The 27,703-nt window shown below is 44.8% G+C and overlaps 1 protein-coding gene and 1 pseudogene across 30 annotated transcripts in view; one reads left to right on the forward strand and one right to left on the reverse strand.

Annotated features, from left to right (window-relative positions):
* The window catches only part of LOC307074325 (NLR family CARD domain-containing protein 3-like), an 80,345-nt pseudogene extending 66,901 nt beyond the window's left edge, over positions 1-13,444 (reverse strand). Inside the window, exons 1-3 of the transcript XR_013812803.1 lie at positions 13,281-13,444; positions 6,917-7,029; positions 6,693-6,809 (exon numbers count right to left, since the gene is read on the reverse strand). The product of XR_013812803.1 is annotated as an NLR family CARD domain-containing protein 3-like (transcript). The remainder of the gene's footprint in view (positions 1-6,692; positions 6,810-6,916; positions 7,030-13,280) is intronic.
* LOC307074318 (uncharacterized protein) overlaps positions 1-27,703 on the forward strand; it is a 128,070-nt gene that overhangs the window by 36,524 nt on the left and 63,843 nt on the right. Inside the window, exons 1-2 of one of the 29 annotated variants that reach the window (XM_079734389.1) lie at positions 20,000-20,185; positions 25,175-25,271. The exons of 26 other annotated variants lie outside the window; for them this stretch is intronic. In XM_079734389.1, the coding sequence (XP_079590515.1) occupies positions 25,189-25,271 (83 nt within the window). In that variant the 5' untranslated portion in view covers positions 20,000-20,185; positions 25,175-25,188. Of the gene's footprint in view, positions 1-19,999; positions 20,186-24,638; positions 25,272-27,703 lie in introns of those variants that run through there. 2 more of the 29 variants (XM_079734388.1, XM_079734384.1) reach the window with 2 other exon arrangements.

The raw sequence follows: 27,703 nt of genomic DNA on the forward strand, positions 1-27,703 counted from the left end.
ATACCTCGACGACATCCTGGCTCATGGAAGTTCCTTCGAGACAGCTCTGGGAGCCCTGCGTCAAGTGCTGGAGAGGATAAGGACTGCTGGCCTTAAGCTTCACCCAGAAAAGTGCCACTTCATGCAGCGAGAGGTAACCTTTTTGGGTCACAAGGTGGGAGAGGAGGGCATTGGCACTCTGGGGAACAAGGTGCAGGCTGTCACCGATTGGCCAGCACCCACCAACCAGAAGCAGCTGAAGAGCTTCTTGGGCCTAGCCTCGTACTACAGGAGGTTCGTACGGGGCTTCTCCTGCACCGCTGCCCCCCTGTTTCAGCTGCTACAAAAAGACTGCGACTTTCTCTGGACCGAGCAGCGTCAGGAGGCCTTCACCAGCCTTCAACGGGCTCTGAGCGAAGCCCCGGTTCTTGCCCCAGCTGATCCCTCCTTGCCATTCCTCCTGGATACGGACGCTAGTGGCTCGGGGGTGGGTGGTGTGCTGTCCCAGACTGGCCCCGATGGGGAACGGGTGGTGGCATATTTCAGCCGAGCGTTCAACAAGGCTGAAAGGCGCTACTGTGTCACCCGCAGGGAGCTCTTGGCTGTAGTGCTGTCCATCAGGCATTTCAAGTACTATCTGTGCGGCCCACTGTTCAGAGTGAGGACAGACCACGCGGCTCTCCAGTGGCTCATGACATTCAAAGAGCCAGAGGGACAGGTCGCCAGGTGGATAGAAGAGCTCCAGGCTTTCAACTTCACCGTGGAGCATCGGCCGGGGGCCCGCCACACCAACGCCGATGCCCTGTCACGTCGCCCGTGTGCCGCGGTGGGGTGCCAGTATTGCGAGCGGAGAGAGACTCGTGAGAGAGAACTGCAGGAGGAAAACGGGGGCTGTGCCGCTGTGCGTCGGGTAGAAGAACTCATCTGCCGCGAGCTGCAGATGGTCGACCCAGCTGAATGGAGGCAGCAACAGGAGCAGGACCCCGACCTTAAACCTGTGCTACAGTGGGTGGAGGCTCAGCAGCGGCCACCATGGGAGGAAGTGGCAAGGTTCTCAGCAATAACCAAGGGGCTGTGGGCCAAATTCAGGGCTCTGCGGCTGTGTCAGGGGGTACTACAGCGGGCGTGGTCACAACCAGCAACAGGAGAACAGAGATGGCAGGTCGTGGTCCCCCATGGCCTGCAAGAGGCAGTGTTGGAGGCCATGCATGGAGCTGCAGGTTCGGGGCACTTTGGGGTGACTAAGACACTTAGACGCCTTCGCCAGAGCTTCTACTGGGGCCAGTGTCGGCGGGACGTGGAGGACTTCTGCCGCCGCTGCGATGCCTGTACAGCACGTAAGGGTCCCCCCGGTCGTTCTCATGCCCCGCTCCAGCAGCATACAGTGGGAGCCCCCATGGAGAGGGTGGCGGTGGATGTAGTAGGGCCGCTGCCTCGCTCCGACAAGGGTAACCGCTATGTACTCACGGCCATCGACTACTTCACTAAATGGCCCGAAGCTTACGCTATTCCCGATCAGGAGGCAGTGACGGTGGCCGATGCGCTAGTGGAAGGCATGTTCAGCTGTTTTGGAGTGCCGGAGACCATTCACAGCGACCAGGGAAGGAATTTTGAGTCCCGGGTTTTTGCCTCTATGTGTGAGCGCCTAGGGATGCACAAAACCCGCACCACGCCCTTGCACCCTCAGAGCGATGGCTTAGTGGAGCGGTTTCATCGCACGTTGGGCCAGCAGCTGGCCATCATCACGTCACAGCACCAGCGAGATTGGGACGACCACCTACCCCTGGTGCTCATGGCTTGCCGCTCTGCCATGCAGGAAACCACCTCCTGTACGCCCTCTCTTCTCATGCTGGGGAGAGAGCTCCGTACCCCTGCCGAGCTGTCGTTTGGCCGTCCACCAGACTCCCCAGAGGCCCCCCCAGGTCCAGAGTATGCCAGGAGGCTGCAGGACCGCCTGGATTTGGCCCACGCTTTTGCCCGGAAACAGCAGCAGCAAGCTGGGCTGAGGCAGAAGCGTAATTATGACGTGAGGACCCGAGGGAGACATTTTCGGGCTGGGGAACTGGTCTGGGTCTTCAGCCCTCAGAGGAAAAAGGGGCGGTGCCCTAAGCTTGAGAGCCAGTGGGTGGGCCCTTGCAAGATACTGGAGAGGTGGGGAGAGGTGGTGTACAGGGTGCAGCTCCCCGGCAGGGGGAGGAGGGTGGCGCTTCATCGAGACCGGTTGGCCCCGTACCGTGGGGGCTCACAGGGGCAAGCAGAGGGGACACCAGCCTCGCCTATTCAGCCTCCCACGTCTCATCCAAATGGCGACGCCTCCATTTCCCGGCCTGTGACGCCAGGACCCCCACCCCCAACTCCGCCAGAGCTCACTCTGAGGCCCCCGTCAGGCCCAGACCCAGCTGAACCACCCCCCTCACCGTCACAGTCCCCTCCTCACGGGGAGAGCAACTCAGCCCCTGGTCCAGGTGCTCCAGCCCAGGAAGGAGGGCGGCCCCGCCGTCAGAGGAGACCCCCGGGGCGTTACAGGGACTTTGTAGACACTCTCTGGGAAGAGGAGTAGTTAGGAGTGAGACCCGAGTTCTTAGAAGGGCAAGAATGCGCCCTGGGCTCACTGGAAGTGAAGGCAGTCTGCCCAGATCTTCCTAGTTAGTAAAAGAAATGTTGGACATTAAAAAAAAATATATATATATGTATTTTTCTGTTCTGTAGTCGCTGTTAGTCTCCTCGAGGGCGAGGATCTTTGTGGTGGGGGGGTAGTGTAGCGACCCTGGTATGTGTACTAGTGAGTGACAGCGCTGTAGTCCAATCACAAGCAGGGTTACTAGGTCCAGCAACATGGGGGCTTGTGATTGGGGGAGGTTGCGCAGTGGGTGTGGGTGTCTTCCTGTGCGAGCTCCGAGTAGGAGTGTGTGAAACGTGGGTGTAGAGCGATACATGTGTGCCTTGTTAAGCTGTTGTGAAGTTTGCAAAGTTCGTGGAATAAAGCCAACCGGCTGTTACACCGGATACCTGCCTCCGCTTCTGGTATGATCGCCACAGTATTTACAGACAGATAATATAACAGTAAAACACCAGTTTCTTAATGAACCTTCATAAACGGCCATAACAGTTCCCAGAATCATAACATGAGCAGCGGGCTCCCTCGTAAGGGCTCATTGTCAAGGCATCCGCCACGTGCCCGTACCACCATCCTAACATGGCGGCCGCAACACCACATTATCTGCTAACTGGCTAATCAAGACGGTGATGCGGTGAGCCACTCATAAACACCTTATAACATAACACAGTGTTATCATCATACAGTGCAACCATTCTCTCCACTCCCCGTTCTAGCCTAATATCACCAGCTTACCTGCAAAATGCAAGAAAATGAACTTATAAGTGACAATGACTACACAGTATTTTTCAGTTGTACTCATCTGCAGGGTACTCATCTACGTCATTGTCTGACGTAATCACTCGAGATTTTCACCGTTACTTTCCAGCAACTCTGCTGCTAATGTAGCGCATTTGCCACCTACTGGCGATTTATGGGTAGTACACCTTCACAATTACACTAACAAATATGAATACTGTACACTGTATTTGAACTCAAAATAATGACTCTCTATCCGTAAACACATATGAACAGGTAGAAAATTTATATACACATTGAATTAAAGTAATACTCATTTAATGAGCGTCAACAGACTTATTGCGCCACATTAAACCTAAATGCAAATCCCATGTGTGTGTGAGCGGCTGTCCCAGTCAAAACATTGAAGCCTAAAAAGAGGTATGAACTGAATCTAGTCCCGCAATATTTACACCTCATATACCTACGCAAAAATTAGACATCAAAACGTTCATCATGATGAGCATATTGCTCTGAAAAATCTAAGCTATAGTCAAAATACTTTTCAAGATATTAGACTTTAAAAGGTTCCACTACACATCCATTGTAATCCACCTGTGTATACCACAGACTGAACCAGCTGAGCTCACATACAGGCTGGAAACTAACCGTTGGTACCATAGAGCTGGTTCATACACATTATACACAGACATGTACACATACATACACACACTTACTGTACACAAACATACCAGACATACATGAACACAGGAAAACAGCTATATTTAACAATTATTCGTGTAGTATATACTAAAGCAGTTATACACCTCAGGCTCCGTGAATAGTGGGGAATAGCGAACGAATCAAATTGCGCCATCGCATAGGAGGTTCATGTGTAGCATACACTAAATACCTATTAGGGATGGGCGTGAGGAATCGATTACTCGAGTACTCCTCGTTACCAATGAACTCGGTTGGTGGACAGGCAAACTCGAGTTTGCATATACACACACAGACAAGTTTTCTGAAGTAAATGTATCAATGTTCTGTGTGACGCCACTGGCGCGTGCCGTGTGCACAAAGAAAATTAAATGTATCAAACTTCTGGGTGGCGCGCGCCGTGCCGTGTGCACAACGCCAGCATTCAAAGGTTAAGAGATGGCGGTTAGAGCAAAGCGCAGCGAAGTATTGAAATACTTTACAGAAATAGGAGATCATAAGGTGAAATGTAAAATATGCCAAGCGAAAATGAGCTACCAGAGTACTACAAGTAGTATGCGGCAACATATGCTCCTGAAACACAACGGTGAGTTCGGGAAAGCAGACCTGCAGCAACAAAGTGTGTCGGCTATTTTCGCCGCCGCAAGACGCAGCTGTAATCCCGGCCGTGGAGAGAAGATCACAACGCTGAGTATTTTTTTAGTTCATTTGCTGCCGTTTTATTTGCGTTCATCACTAGGCCTATTCCTGCTGCAGATGCGTTGCATTCGAAAAATAGATTAGATTAAACGAGTACTCGATTGATCCTCGAGGAATTCATTCGATCACTCGAGTTTGATATTTACTACTCGTGCCCATCCCATAATAATACCTATACACAAGTTCACATGTGAATGACCGGATGTCACCTCCTGCTGGGTGGATGGACTTTCCATCTCAATAGTAAGTGTGTTTTCTGATGAATCAAACAGACACTTACACTTCTTTAGAGCTGGTCTCAGCCTCCACACTCCACCGTGCTCCACACTGGGGGGTAAACAAAGTGAGAGCAGCATGTTGAAACATTCACCTTCATCATCTGTTGTCTCATCACTTTCTACACAACATGAGTTACAGCTGCCTCTTCAAACCACTTCATCTAGCAGCGGCATGAATCCTTGTAGGAGACTTTGTCCCTGAGTGGTGAGCTGTCCTCTCCATACCTGAGAGTGTCCAGTCTCCAGCGTGGATCCTCCAGTCCAGCAGAGAGCAGCGCAGCTCCAGAGTCTCCTGGGTGATTGTAGCTCAGGTCCAGCTCTCTCAGATGGGAGGGGTTGGAGCTCAGAGCTGAGGCCAGAGAAGCACAGCCTTCCTCTGTGACCAGGCAGCCAGACAAGCTAAACACACACATACACACACACACACACACACACACACACACACACACACACACACACACACACACACACACAGATACAAACAGACACACCATTTATTCTATGTAGTTGAGAGCAGTTCGTACTAAAGTAACCACATTTATAAAGTTTATTCATTCGGTATTGAGGACAAGTAAGCTTTATTGATACGTCATGGAGACAAAGCTGTGTCACCCTGTCTGACAACAGGAAGAGGAAGTGGGGAGATGACATCATCACAGACAGCAGAACTTCCTTCACTTGGATGTGACAGGATCTTAAACAAATGCTCCTCTCTCAATAGCTACAACTCAATGAGATATTGTTTGGTTAGAGTCAGGAGAAGTCTGCTGTGTTTGGTACGCTAAGACCGTTTCTTCACAGGTTCTAACATTGTGTAGAACCAGGGAGTGTTTTGTCAGCAGGGAAAAGAGCAACAGAAATGCATCAGGCAGGAGCAGCACTTACTGGAAGCCAGAATAACCAGTTTGAAGAAGAGGCTGATAACTGACCTGAGAGTTTCCAGTGTACAGTGTGGACTCCCCAGTCCAGCAGAGAGCAGCTTCACTCCTGAATCCTGCAGATCATTGGTACTCAGGTCCAGCTCTCTCAGACTACAGGAGTTGGAGCTGAGAACTGAGGCCAGAGCTTCACAGCATGCCTCTGACAGATGACAGCCATTCAGCCTTAACACACAATAAATACAACATGTTAGGAGCTGTGATTAATATTTTAGGATAATTAAAACCAATGTATTTGAACAAACACAAACAAAAAATATAATAAATGTTAATAAACTGGATCTTGAAATATTAAGTGTTAGATTTAACATAGTTCATAAACAAAAAAATGTTTCCCTTAAGTCTGCTCTCTGCTGCTGCTCTGGGCTTCAACACAACACTCACACACACACCCACACACACACACACCCACACACACACACACACACACACAGCTGTTACTAAGACTAATGATGGAGTCCTGATATATCACTGTTGAGCTCTGAGATGGGCAACAGTCACACACACACACACACACGCACGCACGCACGCACGCACGCACGCACGCACGCACGCACACACACACACACAGCTGTTACTAAGACTAATGATGAAGTCATAATATATCATTGCTGAGATCTGAGATAGACAACAGTCACACACACACACACAAACAATCTATTGTTTCCTCCTGACCTGTTGTCAGTATCAGTAGTCTCATAACAACAAACTGGTCTGTTTTCATCGTCGGTTTGAAACTCCTACCTCTCCTCTCTGGAGGGGCGTCCATCTTTAAGGTTAGGAGGTGGACTCATAGAGCGGTCTCTCTTCATGGAGACACAGCTAGGTCCAGGGGAGTCTGCCCTCTGCTGCTGCTCTGGCCTTCAACACACACACAGCTTTTACTCAGACTAATGATGGAGTCATGATGTATCACTGCTTTTCTCTGAGATGGACAACAGTCACAGACAGAGAGATCCTCTTCTTACCTCTTAGCTTTGCTCCGGCGGCCATGTTTCCCTGACAGAGCGGTCTTAGAGGTAGGACCCCCCTCCTCTCTCTCCTCATCCATAGTAGACTGGAGACCTGGACACAAACACAACTACATACTGTTTCTGTCGATTCTGTTTGCGTACCGAACGTGAAATTACTGCAGTGCAGACTTCATATCCTCCTCCTGTCTGATGTACACACTCTATCACTATATCTGTCTAGATCAGGGATGGGCAGCTTTGATAAAAGGGAGGGCCACACTAATTTTCACCTCACTACCAGAGGGCCACACAAATTTTCACCTCACTACCAGAGGGCCACGTATATCAACATGCACTTTCACCATTATAACCTTGTCACTTAATTGGCCTACTATAGCTAACTAATTTAATAAATAGAACAAATATACTGGCAATCAAAGTTTATTATACCAATTTTCAAACATTACAGACAATTTGGCTCATTCAGTCAGGAACACATGACCCAAACAAGGCTCACTAGTGGGCCAACATTTCGAACATTTCAATTTACATATTTATTTTTTAAGAACAATCCATATTCCAACAATAACATTTATATTTTCATAAGAAAAATCAACATTTCACCATGGGTGAGTTGTGAACTTTACACATAAAGAAAAAATCCACATTCTTTGAATATATTATTTCAGTGCAATGGGGTCTCAAACAATTATCTAATATTGCTACCAAAACCAAAACATATCTATCTCTAATAGTGCAATTCTTTTTTTTTCAAATGATATTTCTAAAATTGTTACCTCTGTAAAATCCTGTCTTAATGAGACACTTGTGGCCTCTCCTGCTGGCGCACAATAGACTGAATGTCAATCTCAATATTGGTGCATCCAATCTGCATGAGCTGGAAGAGTGTCTCATCGGTCAGTCGGTTTCGTTCTTTGGACTTGATGTGCTTCATCATTGAGAAGTTGCTCTCGCAGATGTAAGTGCTCCCAAACATGCTGGCCATCGAAAGTGCAAAATCCCTGAGGATTGGAAATCGGGACTCTGGTAGCAGTCTCCAAAAGGAGATTCCCCTCTCGTTGCGGTTTGCTTGGAAAAACGGGTCTGCCTGTAGTTCGCACAGTTCAAGCTGCAGCTCAGGGGGCTGCTCGCTGACAGCAGCAGAGAGCGGGTCAGTGAACAACGCGATGCGTGGCTGCATGGCGTAGAAGTCTTGGAAGCGGCTCTTAAACTGCTGCTGCAGTTTTTCAATTTCTGCTTTGTACTTGGTTTGCATGGTTTCCTCGCATTCGGGAGCATCTTTGCGCATCTCTTCACATGAGGGGAAGTGTGCCAAATTCGGACGGTCGGATTGGAAGCCTTCTTTAAACAGGGCTAGTTTAGCATTAAACGCGTTCATGTGTGCATACAGATCCGACACAGTTTGGCCTCTTCCCTGCAACTGCAAATTCAGGCGATTGAGATGAGATGTGATGTCTGCAAGGAAGGCCATGTCACAGAGAAAATCAGTGTCCCTGAGTTGACTGCAGTACGCACTGGTGTCACATCGTATGCTCTCCTCGAGAAATACAGGGATTTCAGAGCGCAGCGCAAAAAACCTCTCCAAGCATTTCCCGCGGCTCATCCACCTTATCTCCGTATGCATCTGTAAATCCCCATACGCCGCGCACACTTCATCCAAAAAGGCTACAAACATCCGATGATTAAGAGACCTGTTTCCTCCTCGAATGAGATTGGTAACTTTCGTTACTAAATCCATGACATGGCTGAAGTTCATAGACTTGGCACAGAGGGCCTCCTGCAATATAAAATAAATTGGATTCACCAACATTGTAGTCATTATTTATTTTTAAATCTCACTAAGACAGACACATTGATAATTAGGGCTGCCTCACAGGCGAACAAACGTTAGTCGACCAGAAAGGACGGGAAGAGAAGTGGAATCTGTCTCAGATTAAAATCGTGACTTTTAAAGCACCAAATGACTTGCTTTAACGAGTTTCGTTAGTTTATAATTTTATGAATGATAAAATATAATTTCCAGGAGGCTGTTCAGTCAGAAAATAACGGATCATTAGTAAAAGCGTTTGCCCGGCCGCTCCGTGCCTGCCTCCGCCGCCGATCTCTGACAGCACCGCAAACCATTCGTCGATAACCGGAATAAAGTGGCAACGACTAGGAAAGTTTTTAGTTGGGGGCAGCCCTATTTATCACCGATAACAATAGCTGAAAATAACGTTACCAACCTGATGTATGATGCAGTGCAGTATTGGACAGTCAACGCCACTCTGTCTGAGAAGCCCGGCGAATCCAGTGCGTCTTCCTTGCATTGATGGCGCACCGTCAGCAACAACAGCTGATAGCTTGTCAAAGCCTCCGTGGTCACTCACAACACTTTCAACAGCGTTGAAAATGTCCTGTCCTTTGGTAGTGTCATGCAAAGACACCAGTTTCAATAACTCCTCATGCACTTCAAATTAACTGTTTACTGCTCGTGTGTAGATGAGGAGCTGGCTTACATCCATCACATCTGTACTCTCATCTAGCGCTAAGGAAAAGTACTTGCAGCCGTTCATGATTTCCCTGAGCTTTCCCTCGACATGATTTTGAATGTCAAAAATTCTTCTGGTCACTGTGCGTCGGGACGGAGAGACCGTTTCAAAGTTCTGAGCCATGTTGTCGTCTCCAAAAGCTTTCGCCATCTCAACTGCACATCGCTTCACCATTTCACCATCTGACAGGGGCTTCTTTGCTTTAGCAAGCTCAAGGGAAACAACATAAGATGCTTTCAGTGACGATTCCTGTGTGGTCGTGGCTTTGGTAAAAAAAGCTTTGCTGACGGTGTATTTTTCGCTTGAGATCAGCAACGATAGCGGCTCTGGCAGCTCCGGTGTACTTGTCATACTTTTCTCTGTGCGTGGCGTTGTTGTGGCGGCTCAAGTTTAAGTCCTTCATTGCCGATTTTGTTTCCAAGCACATTAAACTCATGGGTTTTCCTTTGCAATCTGTAAAAAGATAATCTGTTTCCCATCTTGGCTGGAAAACGCGATTTTCTCCTTCTAGTTTTCTTTTTTAAGCGCTCATGTTTGTAAAATTCTTTTTTTTTTGTAAATCCCGCTAAAAGAGGTGAGGTCGACGTGGTAATTCCAATACCATCCACTTGGCTACATACCTTTACATTTTCCGGGAGCGCCATCTAGCGGCTGACATAATTAATTACAGTTTGGTTCAAATGACGACTGAAAAACCAATAATATATACAAATGAACTCGCGGGCAGCACAAATTCGGCCCGGGCCGCCAGTTGCCCATCCCTGGTCTAGATCTACACACTCTATCAATATCTATGTCTAGATCTACACATTCTATCACTATCTATGTCTAGATCTATGCACTATCACTACCTATATCTAGATCTATACACTCTATCACTATCGATGTCTTGATCTACACACACTATCACTATCTATGTCTAGATGTACATACTCTCACAGTCACTAGAGCATCAAGAGTCTACAGAACCAAACTGACCTCCCTACAGTACAGACTGAACCTCCACAATAAAAGTCCACAACACAACCAATCTGACCTCCCTACAGTACAGACTGAACCTCCACAATAAAAGTCCACAACACAACCAATCTGACCTCCCTACAGTACAGACTGAACCTCCACAATAAAAGTCCACAACACAACCAATCTGACCTCACTACAGTACAGACTGAACCTCCACAATAAAAGTCCACAACATGAAACAAACTGCCCTCACTACAGGACAGACTGAACCTCCACAAAAAAAGTCCACAACACAACCAAACTGACTCAAAACAGTACAGACTGAACCTCCACAATAAAAGTCCACAACACAACTAAACTGACCCCACTACAGGACAGACTGAACCTCCACTAGGGCTGGGTATCGTGGCCAATTTCCTTAATCGATTTGATTTCGATTCAAAAGGTTCTGAATTGATTAATCACGAATTTGATTCGATTCGATTCAATCTGCTCGTAAATAATGAAAATGGCTCAACAAAATTACAGTGTACAGTGTTACAAAATACAAATTTACTTTATTTTTTTTCTGGAGAGTTTTTAATTGGAGAGTTTTAACTTGAGCTGTAAACAAAACGGTCTCAAGTCTCAAAAGTGCAATTTTGAAATTAGAAAGGAATCGTGAGTGAAATTGTACTTGAACTACAACATTCCATCACTGCAAATTGCATTAAGGCATTGTTTATTAAAGTGCAAAAAAAATAATGGTAAAAAATACAAATAATAATAATAATAATAGATATTATTCGATATTGAATTGATATTGCAAAATTTTAATGAAATCAATCATTAAATCCAAAAAGGAAATCGATTAAATCGATTTTTTTACCCAGCCCTAACCTCCACAATAAGGGTTCCTGGACCAGAGGTTCCATATGAAACACCCTCAACACGATAGAACTAGTGATTGATGTTCTGACCCATATTCCTTTATTCAGACAGGTTCTCTCTCTGAGATCAATGCCTCGAAGAAACTGGAATGCCTCGAAGAAACTGGAAACACTGAACTCGGACTGGAAACAGATTAATCTAGAACATATCAATACAGTGAGAATATACGACCAATAATCTAAAGAAAACATGACATTTAGCGAGCTGTAGCTTAGCTTCTCTGTGATGAAAACATGTGGTGCCCCGTGTTGTATGAAAATATAAAAGCACAAAAGGACGGAAAGTAAGATCCGTTGAAGGAAGAGATTCAGGTGTTCACAAAACACAAAGTAAGTGTTCAGAACGGAGAAAGAACATTAACGCGGTTCTAAAGGTTCTGAGTAAAGACGGAGCTGCTGGGCTCCTCAGTGAGGACTGATCGAAAGATAAAGGAGGCTTTGAACAACAGCGAACTACGTGTAAAGCCTTTACGATGAGGTCTGGGCAGGGCTTCACCAGAACACACACCCAGAACCTTATCAAGTGATAAGATAAGACAGAGCAAAGGTTTGATGAGGTCCAGGGCTCCAGACTAACATTTTTCACTAGGAGCACTGTGGCCCCCAACTGAAAGGGGCACAGGGGCACACACCTTAAATCAACATGCCAAACAAATCTTCACATTTCTCCTAATGTTCACTGTATTACCAATAAATATTTTGATAATAGATGCAGACATTACAATGGGCTGTTTCAAATTAAGTTTCACCCGACGGTTTCCACGTGTGCGGTTTCCACCTGAAGCAGAGTCCTGCACGGGTTCGGGTATCCACACAATTTGGATGAAACGGGTGAAAAATAATGTACTGTGTGGACACCGTTGTGGGTTGGGTAGGACGCCTGAATACTGCGGGTCGGTCGCTGGTTTTGCGATTGCGAGCGAGACTTCTCCGGTGCTGGATATGTTATTCAGTAGCGGAGGAGTCGACTAAAACCGTCAACAGTGGATGATGTGTTCTTTTTGCACAGCAATCTAAAGCACCGTGCCAAACACCACATAGTGTAATTCCCCAGCATTCCATCTAATGCGTCAAATTTTCCTTTGGGTCGGGCATCAATATCAATTTATAGCGGGTCGGGTCGGGTGCGGAATGGAAATCACGCTACTGTCGGAACACGGGTCGGATGCGGTTTTAAGTATTGAGGGTGCGGGTTTGCAAAATAAGACCCGTGCAGGACTCTGGATAGCACTGGCACACTAGAGGAAGGTCAGAAGTATGAGTCAATAGTTTGCTCATAGTTCAAATGCACGTAGCAGGTTGTCAAATCTTTTTCCTTCTCACAGACATTTACGCACGCCTGATAATCTCTAGGACCCTCCCCCTCCACACATTAGCCACTAACCATTACCCATCCTGTGTTTGCCATAAGATACCACATATCCCAGGGCAGTAGTCCCTGTCTGCCCTATTTGGAGTTCTTTGTAGTCTTTGTAGTTAGGTTGCACTTAAACAACCCCCGTCCGCCATGTTTGAAGTTCTTTGTAGTCTCTGTCCATAAGTTTCACCTAAACAACCCCTCTGCTGGCCGAGAAGAGGAACTACCACTGGTTTCTCCCACAACCAGCCCCCAGAGCATGCGCGCTTCAAGGCGTAATGGCCGCACCCAACGTGGGAGGGAGGCACGCAGAGAGAGAGAGATGCTACATTCCACCCTTATCTGTTGTTTTGCATCAAACAGCACCCAGTACTGAGGAAGGAGATAGATAGCGTTTTTCCAAAAAGAACACGGCAGTAAGCTAAAGACAATATAAACGGTAGTAAACTGGTTGATCATTATTATATACCAGTAACCTAAAGACAATATAAACGGTAGTTTACTGGTTGATCATTATTATATACCAGTAACCTAAAGACAATATAAACGGTAGTAAACTGTCTCTTATCTTTTCTTACCTCATCTACTCTGGGATTAAAATGCGTCTATACGGTATGAAGTTTTAAAAGTATAAATGAAGAAGAAACGGAGGTTAAAGTTCATAAAACAAATTAATCAGGTGAAAGGTTTTAAAAGTGGAGGTAGAAGGTGCTAGTCGCTGCGACAGACAGTTAGACTTAGACTTAAAGAACTGAACCGGTTTGACAGAGACGTGGACAGCCTCAGAGGAGCCGCACCTCTCAGTCCAATAGGGTCACGTGTTTTACACACACACACACACACATACCCACACACACACACACACACACACACAGACACAAGGAGGACTGAGCCACTATACTATGTATATACTTATAGTATATACTTATAGAATATGTGTAATATATAGGCCTATATATAATGTAATAATACCATGTAATAATACTATAATATAATAATGCCATGTGAGAATACTATAATAATACCATGTGACAATACTTTAATAATAGCATGTAATAATACTATAATATAATAATGCCATCTGATAATACTATAATAATACCATTTAACAACAGCCTGTGTAGACTATCAGTACATTACTGCATGTCACCACAGACCAACACATCCTGTTCCCTGAGTTTGAGTGGCGCCCCTCAGGACACAGACTCCAGGCTGTCGGACACAGAGGAGGAAGGCAACCTTCACCCCCAGGGCTGTCCAGCTCCTTAATGCTGCTCACTGACTTATGAACATGCTGCAATGCACTTTAGAATGGGAGCACTTCATGAAGCACTTTTTACTCATGTGTTGAATGTTGTTGTTGCGATGTGTGTTGCTTGATTTTGTAGTGTGTGTGTGGGCTGCTTGTGTTTGTTGATTGTGTCTCTTTTTTAGCTGCTGTCATGCGCCCCCCCTTTAAATTGCCCCTCGGGGACTAATAAAGTGATTTTAATTTAATTAGTGATGTCATTCGATACGCTTATTGCATGTTGTTACATAGAGCTCATCACACTAAAAATAAGCTGTTATAACTTTACATTAGTCAACTGTTATCCTGCTCTAAACCATCACACTAACAATAAGCTGTTATAACTTTATATCAGTCAGCTGTTATCCTGCTCTAAACCATCACACTAACAATAAGCTGTTATAACTTTATCTCAGTCAGCTGTTATCCTGCTCTAAACCATCACACTAACAATATGCTGTTATAACTTTATCTCAGTCAGCTGTTATCCTGCTCTAAACCATCACACTAACAATAACCTGTTATAACTTCAGTCAGCTATTATCCTGCTCTAAACCATCACACTAACAATAAGCTGTTATAACTGTATATCAGTCAGCTATTATCCTGCTCTAAACCATCACACTAACAATAAGCTGTTATAACTTTATATCAGTCAGCTGTTATCATGACCTCACAGGGGCCTACTCTACTACAAGTGACCAGAGCTGAACCTAAACTACAACCTCGTTCCTCCGAACCCCCCCTCCCAAAATCAACGGAACGTGATTCAAATGCGTTCCGCCCCAACCGGTAATTAGTTATGAAAGTATAAATGCAAGTGAAGGAACGGAGGTTGAAGAGTTTCTAAAATAAGTTAGTCAGAGAAAAGGTTTTAAAGTGGAATTCGAGAAAGATCGAGTTGAGGGTCCTTACTGCTGAGGACGAGGACGTAGCCTCGAACAACGAAGTGCAGTGAAGTTTATAGCCTCGCAACTCACAGGACCCGCCCCTGTCTGCCGTCACGTGCTTTCAGGGAAATCGAAACTAGCCTTCAGGAGCGCACACACACACACACACACACACACACACACACACACACACAAACACACACACACACACACACACACACACACACACACACACACACACACACACACACACACACACACACATAACCTCGTCTCTGAGGTACACAACCTTGTCTCTGAGCTACACGTCTCTGAGGTTGTAACTGTGCTTAAACACAAACACAAACAAATATATACAATAGAATTGAAAAATTCGTTGTGGTAAAATTAAAAGTAAAGAACGTTTGAATCATTTCTCCACTGGGACAAAGTCTGAACTCTGTCACTTTATTGAACCACAGATCCCATATAAATCAACTGGTGAAGCTCAATTTATCGATAGGGTATCCTCTTATTATATACCAGTTACCTAAAGGCAATATAAACGGTAGTACACGGTATCTTATCTTTTCTTATCTTATCTACTCCGGGATTAAAATTCATCCGTATGGTATGAAGTTGTAAAAGTATAAATGCAAGAAGAAACTGAAGTTGTTTTTTTTTGTTATGAACGAAGTGTTCATAAAACAAGTTAATTAGGTGAAAGGTTTTAAAAGTGGAGGAAGGTCTGCTCGCTGCGACTGGCCGTTAAGAATGGATATGACGCACAGAGACACGGTGGCTAGCCTCACGGGAGCCGCCCCTCTCGTGCGTGTCACGTGTTTTCGGGGACAATTAAGGTTTCACGCACACAGACACACACACGCGCACACAGACACACACACGCACACACACACACACGCACACACACACACACACACACACACACACACACACACACACACACACACACACACACACACAGTGGCGGTTCTACGTCCAGTTATGCTCCGGGCAAGACTTCCTCCGAGCGGGGGGGACCCTACGGACTTCAGCGGGGGTTTCAGTCCGTCTGTGCACGGCACCCTCTCCCCGAGCAGGTGCGCCTGCAGCCAGAGGGGGCGCCAATATGCCAATTCCCCACGAAATGTTATAGTACTTCTTAGAAAACCACTTCGCTTCGCACTTCTTAGAAAACCACTTCGCACTAATCACTAGGATGATTATTACTTTTTTGGCTGCTCGTGGCATCTATTATATACCAGTAACCTTAAGACAATATAAACTGCAGTAAACTGTCGGCCTACCTTATCTTATCTTATATTTTCCCTGATTCAAATGCGTCAAGACGGTATGAAGTTATAAAAGTATAAATGTAAGGGAAGAAACTGAGGTTAAAGTGTTTATAAAACAAGTTAATCAGTTAACTTGATGAAAAGGTTTGAAAGGTTTTCAAAGCGGAGAAACAAAGGCTCCTGGCTGCGACAGCCCGTTCAGAGGAAGCGTTTTAACGCTCCTATCGGGATGTAGCTTTGGGCGTTGCTTTCGGTGCAAGGGTCCCCGGGGGCCCAAGAGATAATGAAACAGAAAAAATAAATAAATTAAGTGTGGGGGGCGTGGTGAGTTCACCCAACGAGAGTGAAACAACATTACAATGATCTGTACGAGGACGAGAGGCTCAGAGACCCTGAGAGCCACTTCAGGGTCAATGTTTTTAATGCCAGCCTGGATATTATTATAAATCAGCTACTGCAGAGATGCAGTGCTCTGCGTGAAACCAGTGAACTTTTCCAGGCTATCCAACCCTCAGAACTGAATAGTGCTACTGAGGTTCCCCTTTACGAACATGCACAGCGCCTTGCTGACCACTACAACAGTAACATAAGCCCATGTTTCCCAAGCCAACTCCATGCCTTTAGAGCTTGTTTTAAGACTGCATTTGAAATTAAACAACACCTCTATTGTTAAAAAGAGTTTGCTGAGCAGAAGGCACACAGAATTAACTTCTGAATGGGTGAGTGCAGGTTTCCTTTATTATTGCAACTGATCGGCTTATTAGGTTGTGGTTAAATGGCCGCTGTGCCCATTGTGTCCATGTTTGCTTTTTTATCAGGCCATCGTTGTTGTTAGGGAAATATGGTTGTGTGTTCAGCTGAATGCATTATTTGTGTTCTGTTTTTGATCGGAGGCTAGTGTGTCAGTGATGCAAATAGCCACTGTCCGTGGTTCTAATAATGATGTGTGTGCGTCCTCTTCCCTCTCTGCTCGGATTTTAATGTGTAGTGTGATGTTGGGATGCTAAGTGCTAGTTGGATCCCGAAGAAGCAAAAATCGTGTCCGCCGATCAAGAATGTGGAGACCCCGGTGGACACAGCAATAGTTAATGTGTGAGAGGGGCTTTCCCCAGAGGATGTTAATCTGTAATCTGTACAGCCGACAAGGCGTCTCTTCATCCCTCTTCTATCTCCTCCCTCCTCCTCCTTTGCCTCGTCGGTCTGCAGCTTACCCGGTTCAACCCCTTTCCATACGGCCGGTCATGGGCGTTGCTGGACCCCTTTTACTAGGGCACCTGGCCCAGTATTGATCTGCTGAGCCCCAGTATTGATCTGCTGAGGCCCAGTATCGATCTGCTGTGCCCCAGTATTGATCTGCTGTGCCCCAGTATTGATCTGCTGAGGCCCAGTATTGATCTGCTGAGGCCCAGTATTGATCTGCTGAGGCCCAGTATTGATCTGCTGTGCCCCAGTATTGATATGCTGTTCTCCAGTAAAATCTCACGTTTGAGTTTTAACAAGCTCCATATATGAACACACACACATGCAGATATGAACACACACACTTACTCAGATATGAACACACACACGCAGATATGAACACAAACACTCACGTATATGCATATATTAACCAGACACAGACGGACTACACACACATGGATATATAAACACACATAAACACACACACACACACTGTGTTTTGGTGATTTTTATTCATATACTCAACTATAATCCAAATGCTTCATTTTCTTGGGCTTTTGAAAGTTGATCTTGATAAACCATGAAAGGAAGAGACTTTAAAGATCTTCCTTAAGGTTAACTAAGCAGGTTTTACAAAGACTATATTTCCAATGTCAAATGTATTTTAATTATTGATTGATGTTAAATCTTAACCTGTTTGTACTACAATATTGTGTATATTTTCAGACGTGAACAGTTTCATACTGCAGGGCTCTGATATCAGTTTATATTTTGATAAGCCTAACATGGAACCTGATGTAAAGCAGATTTTATATTATAATCATAATGCCAGCGGTCTGGGAAAAGCTATAGATCATGTTGTGATGAGTTTATACTGAGTATTGATTCCTTGTGTTCTGTGGGGAACATCACAGCAGCAGAACATGTTCAGTTATTAAAGAAAAGTTCAGTTATTACTAATCATAAACAGGTGCACACCTGTTTACACACACACAGACACACACAAACACTGAGACAAACACAAAAACAGACACAAAGAAACACACACACACACACAAACACACACACACACACAGACACACACACCAACACATACACACAAAGAAAAACACTGACACACGCAGACACACACACGTTCAACACAATCAATACATTCAACACAACACAATCAACACTAGAGGAGTGAGGAGTTAGGAGTGAGGAGAGAGGAGTGAGGAGAGAGGAGTGAGGAGTGAGGAGAGAGGAGTGAGGAGAGAGGAGTGAGGAGTGAGGAGTGAGCAGTGAGGAGAGAGGAGTGAGGAGAGAGGAGTGAGGAGAGAGGAGTGAGGAGTGAGGAGCAGAGGAGTGAGGAGAGAGGAGTGAGGAGTGAGGAGTGAGGAGAGAGGAGTGAGGAGAGAGGAGTGAGGAGTGAGGAGTGAGGAGAGAGGAGTGAGGAGTGAGGAGAGAGGAGTGAGGAGAGAGGAGTGAGGAGTGAGGAGCAGAGGAGTGAGGAGTGAGGAGTGAGGAGAGAGGAGAGAGGAGTGAGGAGAGAGGAGTGAGGAGAGAGGAGAGAGGAGTGAGGAGAGAGGAGAGAGGAGCAGAGGGGTGAGGAGAGAGGAGTGAGGAGAGAGGAGAAAGGAGTGAGGAGAGAGGAGAGAGGAGCAGAGGAGTGAGGAGAGAGGAGTGAGGAGAGAGGAGAGAGGAGTGAGGAGTGAGGAGTGAGGAGCGAGGAGAGAGGAGAAGTGGGGTGAGGACCTTCTGTGTCTGTGTGTGTGTGTGTTTGTGGGGGGGTGGGGTCTGTGTGTGAGAGAGAGTGTTTGTGTGGGTGTGTGTGTGTATGTGTGTGTGTGTGTGTGTGTGTGTGTGTGTGTGTGTGTGGAATGTGTGTTTGGGTGTAAAGGAGGAAGGAGGAAGTTGGTGGCCAGGGTGGGTTTGGTTTATGTGCAGAGAGAGAGAGAGAGAGAGAGAGAGAGAGAGAGAGAGAGAGAGAGAGAGAGAGGGAGAGAGAGAGAGAGAGAGAGAGAGAGAGGGAGAGAGAGAGAGAGAGAGAGGGAGGGAGAGAGAGGGAGAGGGAGAGAGAGAGAGAGAGAGAGAGGGAGAGGGAGAGGGAGAGGGAGAGAGAGAGAGGGAGGGGGTCGCATACTGAGCCAGTATCCTGTGTACTTATACTCATACTGAGCCAGTATCCTGTGTACTTATACTCATACTGAGCCAGTATACTGTGTACTTATACTCATACTAAGCCAGTATCCTGTATACTTATACTCATACTGAGCTAGTATCCTTTGTAATTATATTCATACTGAGCTAGTATCCTGTGTACTTATACCCATACTGATTCAGTATCCTGTATACTTATACTCATACTAAGCCAGTATCCTGTATACTTATACTCATACTGAGCTAGTATCCTTTGTAATTATAATCATACTGAGCTAGTATCCTGTGTACTTATACTCAAACTGAGCCAGTATCCTGTGTACTTATACTCATATTGAGCCAGTATCCTGTGTACTTATTCCTCTTAATCTCTCTTTTGCTCTACTTTTGACTCTTGAGCTGCTGTTGTGTGTATCTGTGTGTGTGTGCGTGTGTGTGTGTGTGTGTGTGTGTGTGTGTGTGTGTGTGTGTGTGCGCGCTTCGTGGCTTCGTTTTCTCCGAAAACACGTGACGTTCACTGAGCGTGGCGGCTCCTTGACTTCCTCATCTAACAGTCTGTCGCAGCGAGCAGCCCTTCTTCCTCCGCTTTTAAAACCTTTCACCTGATTAACTTGTTTTATAGAGACTTTAACCTCCGTTTCTTCCCTTACATTTATACTTTTACAACTTTATACCGTATGGACGCATTTTAATCCTGGAGTAGATAAGGTAAGGTAGGTCGACAGTTCACTAGCGTTTATATTGTGTTTGGGTTGCTGGAATATAATGATCAACCAGTTTACTACCGTTTATATTGTCTTTAGGTTACTGGTATATAATAATGATCAACCAGTTTACTACCGTTTATATTGTCTTTAGGTTACTGGTATATAATAATGATCAACCAGTTTACTACCGTTTATATTGTCTTTAGGTTACTGGTATAACCTAAATAACCTAAAATATATATAACAATGAGTACTGTAGAGAATACAATGTTAGTTCATGTTTCACTGGTTTTCTAACCCGTGTGGTAAATTGAACACTGCCTTCAATATTCAAGTGGTTCGTTTGTCTTGATGCTACTCCAAATTAAAAGAAGGACGAGACTGAAGTCCTTTGAATGTAATGATCACATTCAATCACAAGTTCAAAATGTGTGCGATTGGGGCTTTACCGTTTTTTAGATCCTCCTACAGGGATTCCCAAAGTGTGGTGCGCGCACCCCTAGGGGTGCGCGAGCTGCCGCTAGGGGGTGCGCGAGATGAAAAATGTAATGGCTGTAAATAAACATTTCCTTTGTAAAATTTCAATGAAAACTGTAATTTTAATTAATAAAAAAAATTAACTTCATTTATTTTTAAGTAGCCTAATATCCCATGAGCAATGTTGTGTCGCTCTGTTTCAGCGCTGCTTTGATTCGGTCCTAGAAGTAGCCTATAACAGCAGTTGGAGCGGAGCGCGTTGCCAAGCAACTGCGTAAACAACTTAACTGTCGAACCAACTGCTGTATAATTTCAAATATGCGCACATAGTTTTTGGCCCCTACATTCATTATCGCAAATATGCTGAATTGGCTGAAGTCAGGAAAACTGTCAGGCGAGACATCTAAAGTAAAAGTTAGGGATGAAGGAGGAGAGGAACCAAGAGAGAGTGAAACATCGGAGGAAACAGAGGAGATAATTGGAGCGGATCCGGGAGAAGAAAACGAGACGGAGACACCAAATGATGAACGTGAGGACACCGCAAAGGAGGGAAGGCGATGGCAACAAGGCAAAAGAGGTGAAGAGGGTGAACACCAGACGGGGAAAAAAAGAAGGAAATATGATGAAAACTATCTGGGTCTTGGCTTCACTTGGATTGGTGATACAGACTGCCCTAAGCCGCAGTGCGTGGTGTGCAGTGAAGAGCTAGCAAACAGCTGCCTGAAGCCTTCTTATCTACTTCGCCACTTTCACACGAAGCACGCTAATTTAACTCAAAAGCCCCTTACATTTTTTAAATCAAAATTGGAGGAGTTGCAAAACAGCCAAAAACAACTGCAGTTTCATTCATATGTTGGGTCTAAACAAGACGCATTACGGGCTTCATATCTTGTCAGCTACAGAATTGCGAGAAAGGGGCTGCCTCACACAATTGCCGAAGACGTGTGCTTGCCAGCTGCCAAAGAGATGGTGGGATGCATGATTGGAGAGAAAGAAGCAAAAAAGTTAGACATGATTCCAGTATCCAATAACACTGTGTCGCGCCGCATCAATGCAATGTCTGAAGACATCCTGGCTACATTAGTCAGCCGTGTGAAAGAGAGCGAGTTTTACTCTCTGCAAGTAGACGAGTCTACAGATGTGGCAAATCTGGCCAATCTTCTGGTGTATGTCCGTTACCTTTTTGAAGGCACGGTACAAGAAGATTTTCTGTTCTGTCGGCCCCTTGCTACCCGAACAACAGGATTGGAAATCTTCAATTTAATTGATGGGTTTATGAGGACCAACGGCATCGACTTGACAGGCTGCATGGGCATTTGCACTGACGGGGCAAAATCGATGACGGGGAAGCACACAGGGCTTATAGCTCATATCAGGAAAGTGTGTCCATCCATTCAATGGTTACACTGCAGTGTTCACAGGGAGGCCTTGGCAGCCAAAAACATGCCAGCTGATCTACTTGCAGTACTGAATGATGCCGTGAAACTGGTCAACTTCATTAAAGCTCGCCCGCTAAATTCAAGACTGTTCACGCTGTTATGCAACGAGATGGGCAGCGAACACAAAGCACTGCTGCTGCATACTGAAGTGCGTTGGTTGTCCCGCGGCAAAGTGTTGACAAGGCTTTTTGAACTGCGACACGAGCTTCAGCAGTTTTTTGAGGACAATCCATTTCATTTGGCTTCCAGTCTGCATGACGAAGACTTCCTGAAGAGGCTCGCCTATCTGGCGGACATATTTTCTGCTCTGAATGAACTGAACCTAAGTCTGCAGGGAGTCAGTGTAACCGTGTTCAACACACAAGACAAGATCGAAGCTACGATGAAGAAGCTACGCTTCTGGGCGAGCTGTGTGAGTGGGAACACACTCTTGTGTTTCCCTACGCTTCACGAGTTCTTGGGGGAAAATGACGTGCACCTGGGTGAGCACGTGAAAAGCCTCATCATTGAACATCTCAACCACCTCGCCGAGCAGCTACGGAAATACTTCCCACCTATGGACACATCTCAAGCGTGGATTCGCAACCCGTTTGAAGTTTCCCTCCCGGTCCCCCAGCTGTCATTTCACGAGCAGGAACAGCTGATCGAGTTGTCATCTGACGGGGCTCTGCAGTTGCAGTTCAAAAAAAAGCCACTTGTCGATTTTTGGACTGAGTCAATGCCATCGTACACAGTCCTGGCAAAGAAGGCCTTGAGAGTGTTGATGCCCTTCGCTACAACGTATCTGTGCGAGGCTGGCTTCTCTGCTCTGACAGCAGTTAAGACTAAATATCGGCAAAGACTGGATGCTGTTGAGAAAGATTTGAGGCTTAAACTGTCTTCAATTGCGCCAAACATCGCAGAGCTTTGTGCCAAGATGCAGGCCCACCCGTCGCATTAATATGGGTAAGTATTTGACCAAATGGTATTGATATTATTGCTACAAATATACTGGAAATACTCACACGCACACCCTCCCTGTTTCGCTCTCTCTCTCTCTCTCTCTCTCTCTCTCTCTCTCTCTCTCTCTCTCTCTCTCTCTCTCGCTGCAGGCTGAGCCAGCTGCGCTGCACTGAAAAATCCCCAGGATCCCGGTTTATTTTTTATTTTTTAATCTGTTCCTGAGCCATGCTCTTTGTTATTTATGTTGTGTGTAACTTATTGCAATTTCATTCAAATTACTGGCGTTCTAATGTTATTTCCATAACCTGTTGTATAATGACGGGGCTGTTAGCTCCACGGTCATTTAAACTTGCTGCAATTTGTGTTCAACGCGGCTCAAAAATATTATAACATGTTCACAACTTATCTGCTTTCTGCCTCTGATTATTTTTTCCCTTAGAAAGGGTCTCATATATGTCCATATTTCTGCATATTTTGGACCAAGGCCTAGTGCCCTCATCTTGAAAGTGTCATAGTTGGAATTGTTTGTACATAAATTGAATAAGTTGATAATAGTTCTATAATAAGTTAATGATATTTTTTACAACAAATACATGGGAGAGTTTCATGCAATCTTAATACTAAATATTTTAAGAAATTGAACGCACCTCCCCCCCCCCCGGGGGGGGGGGGGGAGGTGCGTCAACCGGGTTGCGACATAGAAGGGGGTGCACGGCTAAAAAAGTTTGGGAACCGCTGTCCTAGTAGCATGATGCTGGACCGTACCACTTTCACAGGGGGGTTCCTGTGGGTCTAGACTCGATTCCTATGGCTTAAACCACAGCTGGAGCCATAGAGCGAGAGAAAGAGACTCGTCATAAGAGCTAACCATATCGATGTGTTGAGCTTCACCAGTAGATTTACTATGGGATCTGTGGTTCAGTAAAGTGACAGAATTCAGACTTTGTTCCAGTGGAGAAATTGTTCAAAAGTTTTTTACTTTTAATTATACCACAATAAATTTTTCAAGGCTATTGCATCTACTTTTTGGGGTTGTAGTTTAAGAACTGTTACAGTCTCCAAGGTGTTTAATTCTCATCTCTCAGTTTTCATCTGCTGTACACATCTATACTGTAGTGAGGGCAGTGTGGTTATATCGTGGGGTTCATATTTATGTTCTATGACGTCCATAATGCTTTAGTGTGATGCAGTCACAGTAGCTGCGTTTCCATCCCCCTGATTTTGTGCAAATTTTAAAGTATCGAATCAGTAAACGGTGATGGAAACACCAAAATTTGCATAAAAATCCTCTAATTCGCAAAAAAGCTTATCCGCTCGCTTGAGTTGGTTTTGAGAAATGCAAAAGAGAGTAAATGCGCAAAATGAGAGATGGAAACACACTTTTCGAAACAGCTGTGACGTAGCAAACATCGAACACACAGGACTGACAACGTCCTTCCGATTTCCGCATAACGACCGGCCATAGCAACCCTGCTGACATCAACTTGTAGTGTCAATATATATATATATATAGACATAGACATTCTATATCATATATATATATATATATATATATATATATATATATATATATATATATGATAAAGAATGTCTATGTTTGCATATCCTTTTATTATACCGTGCCCATTAATCCCTGATATATGGACACCTGTAATTCCAGTCAAATTGTCTGTTCAGCCTTCAAAACGAGAGCTGGTACATTGTGGAAAATGCATTAAACTGTTATCAGAAACCGCGGTTATATGCTATAGACCCTGGAGTATCTGTGGTATAAAGGCTGCGAAGAATTTCGAATTAAAAATATGTACAATGTATCCTTTAAATATGTCCATGGAACAGATGGCCAATGTGAATAATAGATACGTGTGGACCGCTGAACTTTTCCTTGCTTTCATCGAAGAAAAAAACATTACAGCTATTTTAGATGGAAAACAACGCAATTCCACTGTATATCAGGACCTAAGACAGGATGTTATCAAAAGGATACAAGCCCTGGAATGTGTGTAGTTTTTCGCTCCAACCACTTGATGGAAACACACCTAATTCAAATTTCTTTTTTGAAAACTTTCTTAAGATTCGCATCACCTTTTAGATGGAAACATGACTAATGTTCAGAAGGAGTTGTGTTTGTGTCCAGGTCTCCAGTCTACTATGGATGAGGAGAGAGAGGAGGGGGGTCTTACCTCTAAAACCACTCTGTCTGGGGAACATGGCCACCAGAGCAAAGCTAAGAGGTAAGAAGGGGATCTCTGTCTGTGACTGTTGTCCATCTCAGAGACTTTACTAACAAATTATCTATGAAGAATAACACAGGTCTGTTTAGAAATGTAGAAACTGACTGCTCTATATTCTATGTTAGCTAAACGCATTGTGAATAAACACTCTATGCACAGTATGAAGGGTTCTTAGGGTGTTTTTATGTCAACATGTAAGTGCTTAAATGTCATAATAACTTTTTCTGCCCCCCCCCCCCCCGATAAATTCCATTTCAATAAGCTGAGAAAGATTATTCAAATCAAAAGCCATGAGAAAGTCGTTGAGTGGACCTGCAATAAATGATCAAATGAAACAACATCCACAAATCCTAACTTCCGGATGGTAATTGTTTTTCAGAAGGAGGCAGGAGAGAGCAGACTCCGCTGGACCCAGCTGTGTCTCCAAGAAGAGTGACCTGTCTATGGGTATACCTCCTGACCTTAAAGATGGACGCCCCTCCAGAGAGGACAGGTAGGAGTTTCAAACATACGATGAAAACAGACCAGTTTGTTGTTATGAGTCTCTACTGATACTGATGTTTACAGGTCAGGAGGAAACAATAGATTGTTTGTGTGTGTGTGTGTGTGTGTGTGTGTGTGTGTGTGTGTGTGTGTGACTGTTGTCCATCTCAGATCTCAGCAATGATATATCAGGACTTCATCATTAGTCTTGGTAACAGCTGTGTGTGTGTGTGTGTGTGTGTGTGTGTGTGTGTGTGTGTGTGTGTGCGTGTGTGTGTGTGTGTGTGTGTGTGTGTGTATGTGTGTGTGTGTGTGTGTGTGTGTGTGTGTGTGTGTGTGTGTTGTGTTGAAGCCCAGAGCAGCAGGAGAGAGCAGACTCCCCTGGACCCAGCGATCAAATTAATGAAATTAATATTAAGACGACTTTTAGCAGACTTTACAGGTTTAATGTTTAAAGGTTCAATGTCTTTCAAACGGCCCAATTTATTGAATCTGTTTGAAATTATCTTAGGAGTCAAAGTAATTTGTTGCAACAAATTATCCATGAAGAATAACACAGGTCTGTGTAGAAATGTAGAAACTGACTGCTCTATATTCTATGTTAGCTAAACGCATTGTGAATATACACTCTATGCACAGTATGAAGGGTTCTTAGTGTGCTTTTATGTCAACATGTAAGTGCTCGAATGTCATAATAACTTTTTCTGCCCCCCCTCCCCCCTTAAATTTCCATTTCAATAAGGTGAGAAAGATTATTGAAATCAAAAGTCATGAGAAAGTAGTTGAGTAGCTCTGCAATAAATGATCAAATGAAACAACATCCACAAATCCTAACTTCCGGATGGTTCTTGCTTTTCAGAAGGAGGCAGGAGAGAGCAGACTCCCCTGGACCCAGCTGTGTCGCCATGAAGAGAGACCGGTCTATGAGTCCATCTCCTAACTTTAAAGATGGACGCCCCTCCAGAAAGGAGAGGTAGGAGTTTCAAACAGACGATGAAAACAGACCAGTTTGTTGTTATGAGACTCTACTGATACTGATGTTTACAGGTCAGAAGGAAACAATAGATTGTTTGTGTGTGTGGATTACAATGGATGTGTATTGGAACCTTTCAAAGTCTAATATCTTGAAAAGTATGTTGAATATAGCTTAGATTTTTGAGAGGAGCAATATGTTCATCATGCTTAACGTTTTGATGTATAATATTTGCATAGGTATATGTAGTGTAAATATTGCGGGAGTAGATTAAGTTTATACATCTTTTTAGGATTCAATGTTTTGACTGGGACAGCCACTCACACACACATGGGATTTGCATTTAGGTTTAACTTAAATTATCTTATAAACAATATGCACTACCATTTCTAAAGCTATAGCAAACAAGTCCTATAACTATAGTAGCTCTGATAATTAGACTTTCTTAATTAATGTTTGTAGAGTAGATGAACGTGAAACAGGAAGAAGAATAATGCAGGACAACAGCGCTAGTGATGATGATGTTGATGATGATGATGATGATGATGATGATGATGATGAAGATGAAGGACGCTTCAGCAGCTCATCATGTCTGGTTCTCCCTCAGATGCCTGTGAACTCACACTGGACCCCAACACGGCCCACAGACTCCTCTCTCTGTCTGAGGACAACAGGAAGGTGACGTGGGTTGGAGAGAACCAGTCGTATCCGGATCACCCAGAGAGATTTGACTCCTGGCCGCAGGTGTTGGGTAGAGAGGCTCTGACTGGCCGCTGTTACTGGGAGGTAGAGAGGAAAAGAGGTGTTGCAATAGGAGTGACATACAGAGGAATCACAAGGAGAGGACGGGGTCCTGACAGCGGGCTTGGAGAGAACAACAAGTCCTGGAGTCTTCATTGTTATGATGGTGGTTACTCTGCCCGGTACAACGGTAGAGTAACAGACCTCCCTCCCCCCTCTGCTGGCTCCACCAGAG

This window comes from Pollachius pollachius (assembly GCF_949987615.1).
Source record: "Pollachius pollachius genome assembly, chromosome: 4".
NCBI lineage: Eukaryota > Metazoa > Chordata > Actinopteri > Gadiformes > Gadidae > Pollachius > Pollachius pollachius.